The sequence below is a fragment of the Ctenocephalides felis genome, unplaced genomic scaffold, assembly GCF_003426905.1.
Source record: "Ctenocephalides felis isolate EL2017-DRISC unplaced genomic scaffold, ASM342690v1 CF-g0.4_SCAFFOLD_01886, whole genome shotgun sequence".
NCBI classification, from domain to species: domain Eukaryota; kingdom Metazoa; phylum Arthropoda; class Insecta; order Siphonaptera; family Pulicidae; genus Ctenocephalides; species Ctenocephalides felis.
The window spans coordinates 56,058,069-56,071,526 of NW_020538040.1; the positions used below are offsets into that span (position 1 = coordinate 56,058,069).

A 13,458-nucleotide genomic window follows, 5' to 3' on the forward strand; every position below is an offset into this window, starting at 1 on the left:
CCGAAACCGCTAGACCTGCCTTTATGAAAATTTAATCAGTTGTTCATCTTGTCAATACAAGTAAAATGTTTTTTGAATGACTAAAATCGGTCGCTCCGTTCTCTTAAAAACTGAGTTACCATTTTTGGCACTTTTTGCCCCGTATCTTCGGAACGACTAGACCTGCCTCCGCCAAAAACTAATCAGCACGTTTCCTTATCAATACGAATCGAATGTTTTTTGAGTTATTCAAATCGGTTGATCGCACACACACGCACGCACACACACACACACATACATCCATTTTTTCTAACAATAAGCCAAAATGTTCAGAAACCTTTGAAAAGGTAAATATATATATATATATATATAATAATTTTCATTATCGATTTTTTTGCGAGGACGTGAAGTTCCAGCAATTTGCATAAAGGCACAGTGGCATGCACCACTAGTTTCGCATCAATATGACATTTCTAAATCTGGAGTGTCCAAATGGCCAAATCGGCACATATTCCACGATAAAGACTGTGCACAATCGAGTTCTGCGTCCTATTTTATGATATTATAAGTGAGATAAACAGGAAACTATTGGCGGTTTATTATCTTTTTTCTCTTCAAAGGCAACACAAGTTCAAGATCGATTAACACCTATAACGCTACGGTCCACACACTGCGCATAACGGTTACGAGGCAATCGTTGCCTTAAGAAATATTGCATGTGATATAATCAAAATTCTACATAATAGCCTGTGGCACTATGGCAATAAAATTGCTAACAAAGAACACGTTGTTCTTTTGCCTACATTTACATCATATGTACCTATGTCCCGTAGTCCCGTACAAACGCACCAACGGCGAATCTATGGACAGAGCAATATATCCTGCATTTAGTATATGAAATAATCTATTGAGATTTTATTTAGTTACATTATTACAAATAGTGACACGATTTTATAAATTGAGTTTGTACTAAATAAACATGGAAACATATAATCAGACGTAGCTTGCAGAGAAAAATTCAATCGATATAAAATTTTGTAAATAAGGGGGCGTCCATTAATCACGTGTGCGAGTTTTTTGAGGAATATTGGACTCCCCCTCCCCTTTGGTGATACATGGTGATATTCAAAATAACCCCCCCCTTCCCCCACCAAACATAACGTGTATTTTTAGTTACGTGAAAAAATTGTAAAATTTTTGACATTTTTTTGAAAATATTAGATTTTTTTTTAAATCAGTTAAAAAATGAATACACGTAACATCTTACTATACCTCTCCCTTCCCCAAGTGATATTTTGTGATTTTATTGTCTACCACCCCCTCCCCCTAAAAACCTCACACTTCGCTTCTCTGTTTTTTTCCCACTAACAATTAGTATATATCTTAAATTAATGATTATTAACAAAACTACGTTTCAATGAAAAATAAATAGTTGCAGCTGCAAGACTCCATATAAAAACAATGAGATTGAATCATAGTTAACTAGGTAATTTAGAAAAAATGGATTTATTTGTGTGTGTATTTGTAGTATATATGTATGTACCTACATAAATATGAATTACAAAATTTTACATAAATATGAATGTATGTATGTATGTATGCATATATGTATATATGTTAGAAACCATTTAGTCCTCCTGGTTTTCAAATGAACATATTGTAGCGAATTCTTGGATAAAATAGCTAGGTTATCTTACTAATCTCTTATGTTGAGAAATCGTATGAGTTGGTAGTCACAAGTTATCAAAAAGCTTTGTCTTCGTTGTTTAAACAAGCGTTTTACGCAATATCTACTTGTCAGAATGGACATTAGTTTGACATCACACGTATGTTATCATAACAAATTGTTGCACTTATGATAACATAGACATAAAGTCTAACTAATGTTATATTCTGACGGCCCCATTGTTGTGTCATGGCACCCAATGCAACTTAAATCTGTGTGACAATATTTTTGACATATTTTCAATTTACCCTATTTGTCATCCCTTATACCAATTGCCAACGACTCCCTTATACCAAATAAAGTCTCTATATTTAACTCTACATTTAATATTTTCATACCAATCATTTTCAACAAGTAAATTATATATTATTTGCAAGTGTTTCTAGTGTGCATAATTAACGATAAATGTTCACAAATGATTCAGTATTTAATTGACATAATCCTGGCATGCGAATGGCAATACAATATCAAGAACCGATCATGATTCAAAAAACTTTTTCGGAAAACATGGTCTAACGGTTTCGAAGAAATAGAGAAATAAGTGGAAAAAATGGTCATTTGATGGTGAAACATTAGATTGATTTTTTATTCCATTTTTTTTGTTAATTAATTCTATATAAAGGAGATTAAGGGGCTTCTTGTAACAAGGGTAAGTAGTAACAGACGTTTTTCAATAAAATCTTAGACGATATTAAAATATTATTTTGTTTCAATTCACGTTTACTGTCCTGCATAATATTGTCGTAGCTACACCCGCAGACTAACGCAGTATACAGAACTGTACAGGTCCGCCTTTTTTGGCATAAAATTGTACTATAATAAAATTTAGATTTTCTATATTACTATCGACAAATTTTAAATTTTATATGCCTCAGTAAGCTTTAAATTTATCAATCTTTGATAATGTGTAACAATTTTTTAGATTGGTAAATTCTTTAAATAGTTATGGTAAATTAATGTAAATGAACCACCTGGGGTTAGTTGAAACAAAAGCTTGAGACTAAGTTTTATATACAAGATGATTTGGATAAATATACAAGAAATATATAGTTTGTAAGATGTAAGTACATGTAAATCGTGTTACCATCAGACACAATCTTTTATTCATTTTAAGTGTAGATCACGTTGATTTATGAAAAGAATTCCAAACATCATGCAAATTTTCTTAAAGATAACAAAATAATTTATCAGAGGTAGATATTACAATTAATCCTCTACAAATATAATGATTAGTTGTAAAAAAATAAACAAATAATGTTATTGAATTATTTTTACTGGATTCAGAAGAGAAATAGCTATAGCACTTATCCATCTCTATTTCGCAGAAACATAATCAGATAATTCCAAAACATATTATTTAAAAAAAATCTGCCCCTAGTTCTCTATTATTTATATACAAGTTATATTTAAATTTTAATTAGGTACAGAATCTTGAGTAAGCTCGAGCCAAAATTAAAAACATTAATATTATCATTATTTGTCAACTAATTTTTGTTATTGAAACAGATAAAAATTAGTGTGAAATATCATAGCCAATTTTCAGTATTTTCAGACTAATGCATTAGTAATGTATAAAAAAAATGATGTCCCGCAATAAACAAGTATATTAATTCAGACCAGTAGGTACACAAATGTATGCCATTATAGTATGCATAAAAGCTCGAACTTTCGAATCATTTCAAGTTCATGGTGTTTTCCGCATAACTTTAACTATCTGCATAGATATGTTTTCCTTTCGATTCTGTTTTCACTATTATCTCTTTATGCGAACGCTGCCAATATCGTCAACAATAAGCGCCGCGAGCAAACAGGCAAATAGGCAATTTAACGAGTTCAGTCGATAATAAAACCATTTAACAATCCCGCTTAGAAAACCGTCAATCGCAGGTAATCTAATTTAGGCCTATCCGACTATCCCATGACCTGATTTTTTTTCTCGAATTTCAATTACTGTACATTCAGTTAACGCTTCAGAATGCTAACAAATTAAAACGGTTATTTATCAAAAGAACCGCTTCTGATTGTCGATTGTTAACATTTAATATACAATATATTAAATTAAATCCGAGTTACAGCGGCCCACCAAATATATTTGCTTTAGAAATGTTGAATGAATTTGTATCGATAATGTCCGAGAAAAAGGCAGCGTCATTTTCTGTTAGAAGATAATTAATAGTTTGTAAGCAATAAACGGCTAATTGAGTATTCCGATATACAAATGAAGTTCAATAAACTGAAAAGATATATTATTGAAGGCATTACACCTCCATCAAAAGAATCTATGTAATGTGAATCTAAAAGTGTGATTGCCATTGCTATGGCAGATTGAAATTGAAAAAATAAGTACGTAATTGAACTTTGTCAGTAAATCATACCTTATAAATCTTCTGTTCTTATAATGGGAACTTTTTTTACAGTATAATATGAGACCGAATTGCAAGATTTCAAAAAAGAATATTCTGGACATTATAATATAAAAGAACATAAATTAATTCAATATAACAAATTATATACCTAGTTTATATATAGCAGTTAAGGCTCCATTATCTAAATTACTCATCACGTGCAATTTGACAGAAAAATTCAAAATACAGTATTCAGCAATATCAACATCAATAGGAAGAAAGTTGCATTGATTAACACTAACACTTGGTCCATAATATTTTACAATTACAGAAGAAAAGCACATCTTTCCTGCATATCAGCAAGAAAATTATATCCTGGGCTGCTTGTATAATATGTAGGAAAATATATAATATAATTAATTCAGATGTTTCGAAAAATATTCGAATCAAATTAATGCTAATGCGTAGATTATATTGGTTTTTAGTTTGGAAACCTAAAAAATTTAAAAATAAGGTAGAAGAATATTATGAACTGGCAATGAGATAATTAGATTAGACCAATGTAAGAATGTAGAAATAAATATACGTTTGATCGAATAATTGAATGAAAGATATGAAATATTGAAATGGTCATATTATACATACAATAATGACGTGTAAATTGGTTTTTTTGCAAGATCTCTTATACCAGACACTTCTGCCGCAATGAGATATATAATATGTATCATAACTGAAAAATAAATTTAAAAAAACTTCAAAGAATTGTCAAGTAATTTTGAAACAATTTCTAAATAATTTGATTTTCAATAAAATATTAGTATTATTCATATAAAATTTCTTTACAATACGAGAGAAATTAAAACAATATGCATACCTCTATCCCAGTATAATTGAGTCCCAGATGAAAATAAATTATTCGTGGGTAATTTCCAATATTCATCTGCATGTATCTGGCATTCTCGTCGGACGATCAATATACATTTTATAAGGGTTATTAATATTACTCCAGGGCGGTGGCGGATATACGAATAAGTATAATCAAACTATGAACACTTTATTAGTTATAACTCTCAAATCATACAAAATCAACAAAAATTGCAATCAATATTATAAGAAAATATCTACTAAAGTTTCTCGGTATCTAAAAACTGTTTTAAGTGAAAATTATTGAATTCGAAAACCGATTGAGTAGAAAACACCGGTTTTCATTGTCTGAATAAACACATTAAACATTGAAAATGACAAATATAACTAAATATACCAGATTAATGAAAACACTGCTGCAAATCAATAGCATTTCATTGTTTCATAATTCAAAATTAGCACTCAAAAACAAAATCTTCGTTTATAGAATGAAAATAATTCCTATCTGGTTATACGAAATAAGCTTTTGGGTTGCTCTAGCAAATCTGATGTAGCAATGAAGACAGGTGCACCCTGGTACATGATTAATGAAACTCTACATGATGATCTGATTGTGTTAAATAATAAAATAAAAACAAAATCGACTAATTATCACCACACATTGGAAAATCACCCTAATTCACTCGTTGCTCCACTGCTCCATATACAGAAGTAAGAAGATTTAAAAAATTTTGGGCAATTAACTTGATCCAGTAAAATTACATCTAATCGTTTCGTTATTATAGAAATATTATACACACTTATATGTAAACAATAGGTATAAACAACGGATTAATAATTGTTTTTAAGGTTATTTAGTCCTGATAATTTTTTTTTTTTGAAGTAAAACTTCTTTAGGCGCGACATGGGTGTAAATCTGTACAAATGCAACGGAAATTGTTACGCCAAGCTGAAGTGAGTCAATAATATGGTTAATTTATTACCTCGTAATATTGATGATGATCATCGCATTAACGTTCACATAAAAAAGAAAATGATTCATAGATCAAGCTATGTGCAGGGGTTGATAAATAAAACAAATATAAAAGTATGGCTTCAATTTTTTAGGCAACACAGATATTACAGTTGTTCAAAGAATGAGATTAAATCACCAACAAAAAAGTAAAAAAATACAAACAGTAAATGAATGTATGTTAATTTTAATTACATGAAGTTCTTCAAACACAATTATTACATGATGAGTGAAGTTACGAAAACAATATTTGTTTAAGCGTTGATTCAAACAATATTATTGTTTGTAAATATTATACATATTTTTAATGCTATCATAAATATATAATTTATAATTTATCATTATATAAATGTGTATAATAGTCGACACTAATAAATGTGCGCATTACGAGTGTTAACATATTACTAATAAACATTATTCAAAATTGTTATATGATGTATTTATTTTTACTAAACTTAAATTTGCTACTTTGTACAGTAGCAAATAAGTTTTACTTCAATCGCGTGTGATCCTTACGCGCACTCTTTTTTTTTGTTTAACTAAATTGCATAAAAAATTATTATCAATAATATTTATTACCAAATAATAATTTAAGTCAAAAGCTGCTTTAACTCATTCTAAATTTTTTGTTAAATTTTTTTGATCGTATTAGTTTAGTCTAGCGTATAGTTTTTTTTGGAAAACTATTTTACTATTTTGGAAAAATACTATTTGAAACCCGATTTTCTAAAATGTCGGTTCATGTATAAACCCTAATATTTAGTTTGAAAAAAATAAATGTAATGTCAAGGTAGATATATTTAGCAACAATTATTTGAAGTTATTGTGCCTTCGAGGCGAGTCTTTTATTGAGCGTACATACCTACTCATAAACGATATTGAGTTAAATACAAGACGAAACGAAACGAAGCCGATATTGTCAGAACAGCGTTAAGACAGCAAATCGGTACAGTGAGAAAGACTTTTACGATGATCGCATGCCCCGAAGGGTTAACTTACGTTCCATGATGATTATAATTGGCGTAAGCAAAGACAAAATAACCCCATTGCGAACACCGTGACAACTCTCCTTGCCAGATATAAATCAAGTGATTTACGAAGACGCTACGCTTCGTGTACTAGACTTTTATAGTCTCTATAGTTAATAACAAACCATACTGCAATAATTGTCGGTTGTCACAAACGGAATAAATTATGGAACAGAGACAAAACACAACAGTTACCAGATCGGCAGCTAGGCGAGCGTTTACTCAAATATTATTTCGTCCTAAACACTTTGTTATACTGTTCCAACTCCAAAAATTTACAGTGTAGAGTGGGGCACGAAACGAAATTAACTTCTAGTAATTATACGATCTGAACTAAATATACTACATCACAACACATAAACAATTATCGAACTATGTTCAGTAAAATCCCAATTAATTTGTAACAATAGATCTGTCCCTTTTTGCTCCATGAGCTGGATAAAAAGGACAGCCAGGGGCAAACAGATCCAATGTCTTATTTTCAATTTTAAAAAGATTCTACGAAATAATAGCCACATTAATCAAGCAATGTGAAATACAAATTTCATGAGCATATTCTTTACAAAGATCACACTGTATATAACCCTGATCTGGTATCTCATCAGAAATATTCGCTAGCATTGTTGGAATAAAGAATAATTTAATTTATTTATTGTAAATTAGCATTCCTAACAATTTATTTTTTTTATCTACTTTTTCTATTGCTTACATCTATGCCAGGGTAGAGATTCAGCAGGTACCTTTTACCCCACCCACATGTAAGCTTTTATAAAGATTATATTAGGAAAACTGTTGTATCTAACTTATAATAACGTACGCTTAAAAATATCCAGGTATCATAAACTAAATGAAAAGATTTAAAACTGAAAAAACTGCCAACGAAAACAATACTTTTGCTATAAATATTGATGCATAGCTGTTCTTTCGAATCTTCACTGGAATCAAGGTGATGGCTGGTTACACAACTTTTGTGTTCTACTTTAAAATAGTAACGTTAAACAATTCTATATCTTACTTGTTTTTTATATAATGGTGATGGGGTGCATATTCTTACCCGCAAACCTTTAAACCCTACTCTACCTTAATAATATATTATCAATTATTTAGTAAAAACAAAAATTATTTTTAAAATTTCAAATATCAATATTTTTTAAAATTCATGTTTCGAAGGTATATCAACGAGGAGGCAAAATGTTTCCAACAATCTATAAAAATATATCTATAAAAGAATTTAATTATTTATATTCAGCTACAATTTCTTACACGCTTTCATTCGCATTGTTTTCAATGATTAAACATCTTATATTCAGAATAGTTTTTCCTTAAAAGAAAGAATGAGTGTCCAAACGTTTATACTAATAGAAAATAATAATTATTTCATTACGCTAATTGTGGAATAACAAATGTTGTTATTGAAATTAATAAAATGTAGATTCAAACAAATAGCAAATTATTTGTTCATGTTAACCATAAATATAAAAAAGTTGAAAACGCAAGTAAGGTTTTCACTATTCAAAAGACGACTATCGGAAGTTTAGCTAACTATATAATAGATATGACGACATATAATCAATATCATTATAGAAGGAGATTAAATGATATATTGAGAAACAAAATAGATTACAAGTCAGCCGCAATTTTAACCGTTTTCACACAGATTAAAAAAAATTAGATAATAATAAAATTCATGTTACAGATCACATAAGATGTATACCAGAGAAGTTGCCTGAAATAAAAATAAAACTTCATGTGTAGAACTGAAAATCCCTGAAAAAACTTCCTTGGATGGAGTTAATGTTGGATTAAAAATCAATTTAAATATAAATTGATTATTTTATATCGTTGTATTTTTAAGTAATTTTGAACACGAACTTCTGAAAATATTATTTGAATATTATTCAAGCTAATTACAGGATGACATTCTGTAGGACAGTTTTCAGTAAATTTTTGTGGTATCTACGTTTACTCTACATTTTTAGTGATAGTTCTGTATATGTATTATATATGTTCAGAGACAGTTATACAGAAATCTTGTATTGTAAAAAAAATATAGCACATGTTAAAATTTCAGAACACGATTAGTTCAAAAGGAGGCAAAGAAAAAGGCGACATATCATTTCCTAAAGGTTTTATTAAGCCCCTAAAATTTAAACCTATTTCGAAAAATTAAAAAATCAGCTAACGATTGAATATAATCAATCCCTGTAAGAATATATAAAGATAGTGTACGTATCTGATTTTATGTAAATGATAGAAATATAATTTGAGTGAAGGCTACCAATAGTTGTTTGTCTTGTAGAAAACGCGTAGTTTCGTAGCATTTATGCTAAAATCCCGAGTTAGAACAGATCTACATAATACCAACGAGAATCGATTTTAATTACAAGTTGCGGGTAGATAAATCTGATCTAGCACCATCGTATCGCAGATTCAGAAGCAATGTCATGTTTATTAATAGAGTAAACATGATAGCAGTTTGTAAGTTCACGACCATATGAAAAGCGATTACATTAGAATTAATTTATAATGTAAATGTTTAGATAATTAAAATATCGATGGAGAAAAAACATATTGCTATGCAAGTAGTATCTTCGAATAAATTACTCATTAAACAAATATTAGTTATATGAATTTTCTATACGCTTTTCAGTACGTATGGTGTTGACAAGAAATAAACTGAAAATATAGTAATATACAATAACTGAAATGAAAAAAATAATTTTGCTTTCTCATCATTATCAATATATTGAATCCAATGTATACTTTCATTCGTGTATTTAAATAGAACATACGTAACACACACACACACACACACATACACATACACATACATATCTTATTTTATAAAAGCCTCCAGAGGTATCTTATTTTCTCCCTTTAGTTGATTAAAAGCACACAAAGCTCTTTCGAGTTCCCAATGATTATCTTCCATACATTTTTCGGACCAAGCCAAATTCATATTAGTATTAGCTGCGAGTACATGAAGCATGTTCAGTTTAGTTATATCACCTGTAACTGCCGGGGTTCCTTGCTCGGTGACTTCTGCTATATGAATCGGTGAAACCCGAAATGCTTCCTCTTTTTGGGAAGATGTAGCCGATGTTATGTATAGTTGTTCGTTTTTAATACACAATCCAGATCCAGCAGGAACTATTGTCATAACTCTATGGAACGATCGAATTGGTGGATTATTTTCACCATTCAATTCTTTAAAAACTCCAGATACAGATAGGAGCATTAAAGTAGGCGCTAAAAATGACATATCAACTTGAAATGATGTAATGTCATGTTGTGTTTTAGGCAATAATATTAAATACGACACAATTTGCAAGCACCCCAACATCAGTGTTTTATTCGATTCATCATCATTGATTATGTCTTTTTTGTAATCACTACTTTCAGTGTTAACAAGAACAGATAGAGACATAATTGAATTTTCTTTATAAGCTGCTTCCAAGCATTGCCTATCGCCAGAGTCATAAATCGTATAATATTGATATAAGAATAGTCGAACAGTATCTTCAGCCGCTGAATTGCAAAAAAAATAGGCTTTAGGTGTGGGTAAATGTATGGGTTTTTGTAACTCGAAAGTTATCTCTGGCGGAATTTCTGTTCCGTCTAATTTCAAAATTTTTGGAAACATTTTCCGCACTATTCTAACGTAAACACTATAATCTCGTAAGCGATTTTTGAATGGATTCCCATCCAACATTAACTCCACCAAAGAAAGCTTTTTCAGCGGCTCTAGTCGCCTGCTGTGCGTCAAATTGTTATTTTTCAGGTGAAGTACTTTTATGTGGGGCAACTTCTCTGGTATACATATCAGGTGATCTGTTTGATAAATTTTGTTATTGTCTAAATTTAAGGCTACTAAAGATGGAACTTTAGAAGCAATTATAGTAATAGCTTCATTCAATATATCTGGCCTAGCCAGTGCAGAAAACACATCACTTAATTCAGGATCCAAATGAAAACTAGACAAGTCTAATGAATTCATGTCCGGGTTATATCTTCTAGCAAATGCCGCAATCATTTTTTCCCTTAAGTTATTGTTCAGAGATATTTCAGGCAAACGAGAGCGAACTCTCATCATCATACTGTAGCCATTTGGTAAAAGTATGACTTTGTGAAGTTGTAAAATTTTTTTCGCAATGGAAAAACTGTCTACATAGAAAGTGGCTTTCCCTTCACTTAATTTAAAATAAAGAGGATGAAATAAGGCATCTGATGGCAAGCGGCTATATAACTGATTCAAGATAAACTTTTTATCATAATCTTGCATGTAGGGTATCATTACTTCATAAAAGTCTGATCGGCCTGGCAATAATTTTTTAGTCGACAATGAGGATCTACGGTTACGATGTTCACTTCTGCTCCCTCTCGTGTTTCCTCGATTTAAAGGTCTAACCTGTGACGTACTCAGACCGCTCATCTCCTCATTTGAAAGATGCGTCCTAATTGACATTTCCATATTACATTTCTGGCTAACATGACTATATTGGTATGTCTTGAAACTAATACGGCGACTTGTGTCTTTTTTTCTATTAGTAGAACTCCAGCTCCTATTAGTTTCGTCTCCAGTTTCATCACTTGTAGACATTATGCTGCAACAACGAAATGAATGAATATATCCGGAAGAAAATGTCATTTGCATTAAAAATTAGTGTGATATAAAATTATACATGGTAACACATCCGACTTCCTTAATACAAATGACATAATATACTAACGTAGTAAATCCAAAAACTATTAACTTTAAAGAGTGAATGCAAATGTTTTTTAGACAATTCTCGACTCAGACGAATTTTATTGTAGAGATTTTAGAAGTATTAATTTGATCCAGAGCTTTTAGTAGTAAAATTGTAATACCTAATCAAAATTATCCGGTCCAGCTACAACAAAATGGCTGCACATAGAAGCACAAACAGAGAAGTTATGTTTTCATCAAAAAATCCGGCTCGCTAATTTTATGTTTTCTCGACGTTTCAAGCCATTCTGAATCGAATGAGATAAAATTTAGAAAAAGTATGTGTGTGTGTGTGTGAACAGATTTTTTGCCGTAAATCGACGTTTCTCCAAAACGGCTGGACCGATTTAAAAAATTTAAAAGCCATTCAATGTATCTCGATGAGGACTAGCGTTTCTGAGTTTTGTACGACGATCGGCCTGGCCGTTTCTTTTTAAATCGTAGAAAAGTGAAAAAATTTTCGTCCACGTTTTAGCCCGCAACTGAATCGATTTTGAAAATTCAAAAACTGTTCGATAAATATTGGTTGGGAATCGTGCTGATTAGTTATTGGTAAAGATCTGCCGGGCCGTTTTCTTGTATTAGGGTTTTTAAAAAAAAAAAATTCGATGATTTTTATAATTTTTTTTACGGTAGATACCATAGTCTTGTATATCATACTAATTTATTACGGTCCTACGACAAGTAGTTTAATTTTAAAAATTCATCAAAGTTTGAGAAAATGAGTAGTTTTTTTGACGTTTGTTAAAATTAAAATTAGACGATTTACTTGGTATAACGATAGAGTACTTGGTCTTAATGAACATACTAAAGCGTTAAAGTCCTACGGAAACTGGTTCAATTATAAAAAATATAGATTTTTGAAAATTTGCTTCTAGAAAATACTCCGAGTTAACGTGTTCACTCTGAATACTTTTAATCACTCATAAATTAATTTATTTTTTATTGATTAAGTCGATTATTTATAAATATCGGAAAGTTCATGTAACTTGCCTCAAGGCAAAATACCAATACCAACTAGTTTTTTTTTTTTATTATGTCATATAAAAGCACAATATGTCATCGAAAATTCAAATAATTATTAGCCATTATTTGATGAACAACGTCCTAGTAGTTACTGAGTATATTTACTCAGTAATGAGAATGTTTATTACACAGTTAAACATCAAACACATAATAAAAATTTATAAAAAATAGTATTTTTTAATTCAAATTCAATTTGTTTTCAGTTATGTGACAATATTTTGAGTGTTCGGACATGCACGTACTCATAACGCTTCTTTGTGGCATTAGAAAAAAGACGAATAATTAGACTTGAATAACGTTTTTCTTTAAAATAGTGTTTTTGTACAGACCAGAATGTTTGATAAATTTAGACTTTGTTAACTGTAAAATACATTGTGCTCAGACTAGTAATACTAACAAGCATATTGTAATTATAATTACTTTGCCGGGTTCTCTAATTAAAATATTGTGTACCAACAAAAGCGCTGAAGTTAACGTTATTTTCGGCAGTAAAAAATAATTATACCAAAAGCAAAAAAAAAAGCAAACGTTGTTCATTGATTTTTAAAATAGGAAAATTACATCGATTGAAGTATTTTTTAAATAAAATCGTATAGTTCAATCAAATAATAATTCAATTCAATCCTATATGTACATCAATTAAGTCATTTACATCAATTGTAAAAATGGAGTACATTTTTTTATATTTTCATACATATTCAACTTCCTGAAAGACAAATTTACGTTTTCGC

General features: G+C 30.1%; 2 protein-coding genes across 2 annotated transcripts in view; both read right to left on the bottom strand.

Moving 5' to 3' along the window:
* Positions 1-13,458, bottom strand: part of LOC113375118 (protein spire-like) — a 502,830-nt gene that overhangs the window by 451,084 nt on the left and 38,288 nt on the right. The gene's annotated exons all lie outside the window — the stretch shown is intronic.
* Positions 9,681-13,458, bottom strand: part of LOC113378526 (nuclear RNA export factor 1-like) — a 51,273-nt gene continuing 47,495 nt past the window's right edge. Inside the window, exon 2 of the mRNA XM_026619067.1 lies at positions 9,681-11,558. Within this exon, the coding sequence (XP_026474852.1) occupies positions 9,791-11,554 (1,764 nt within the window). The 5' untranslated portion in view covers positions 11,555-11,558 and the 3' untranslated portion in view covers positions 9,681-9,790. The remainder of the gene's footprint in view (positions 11,559-13,458) is intronic.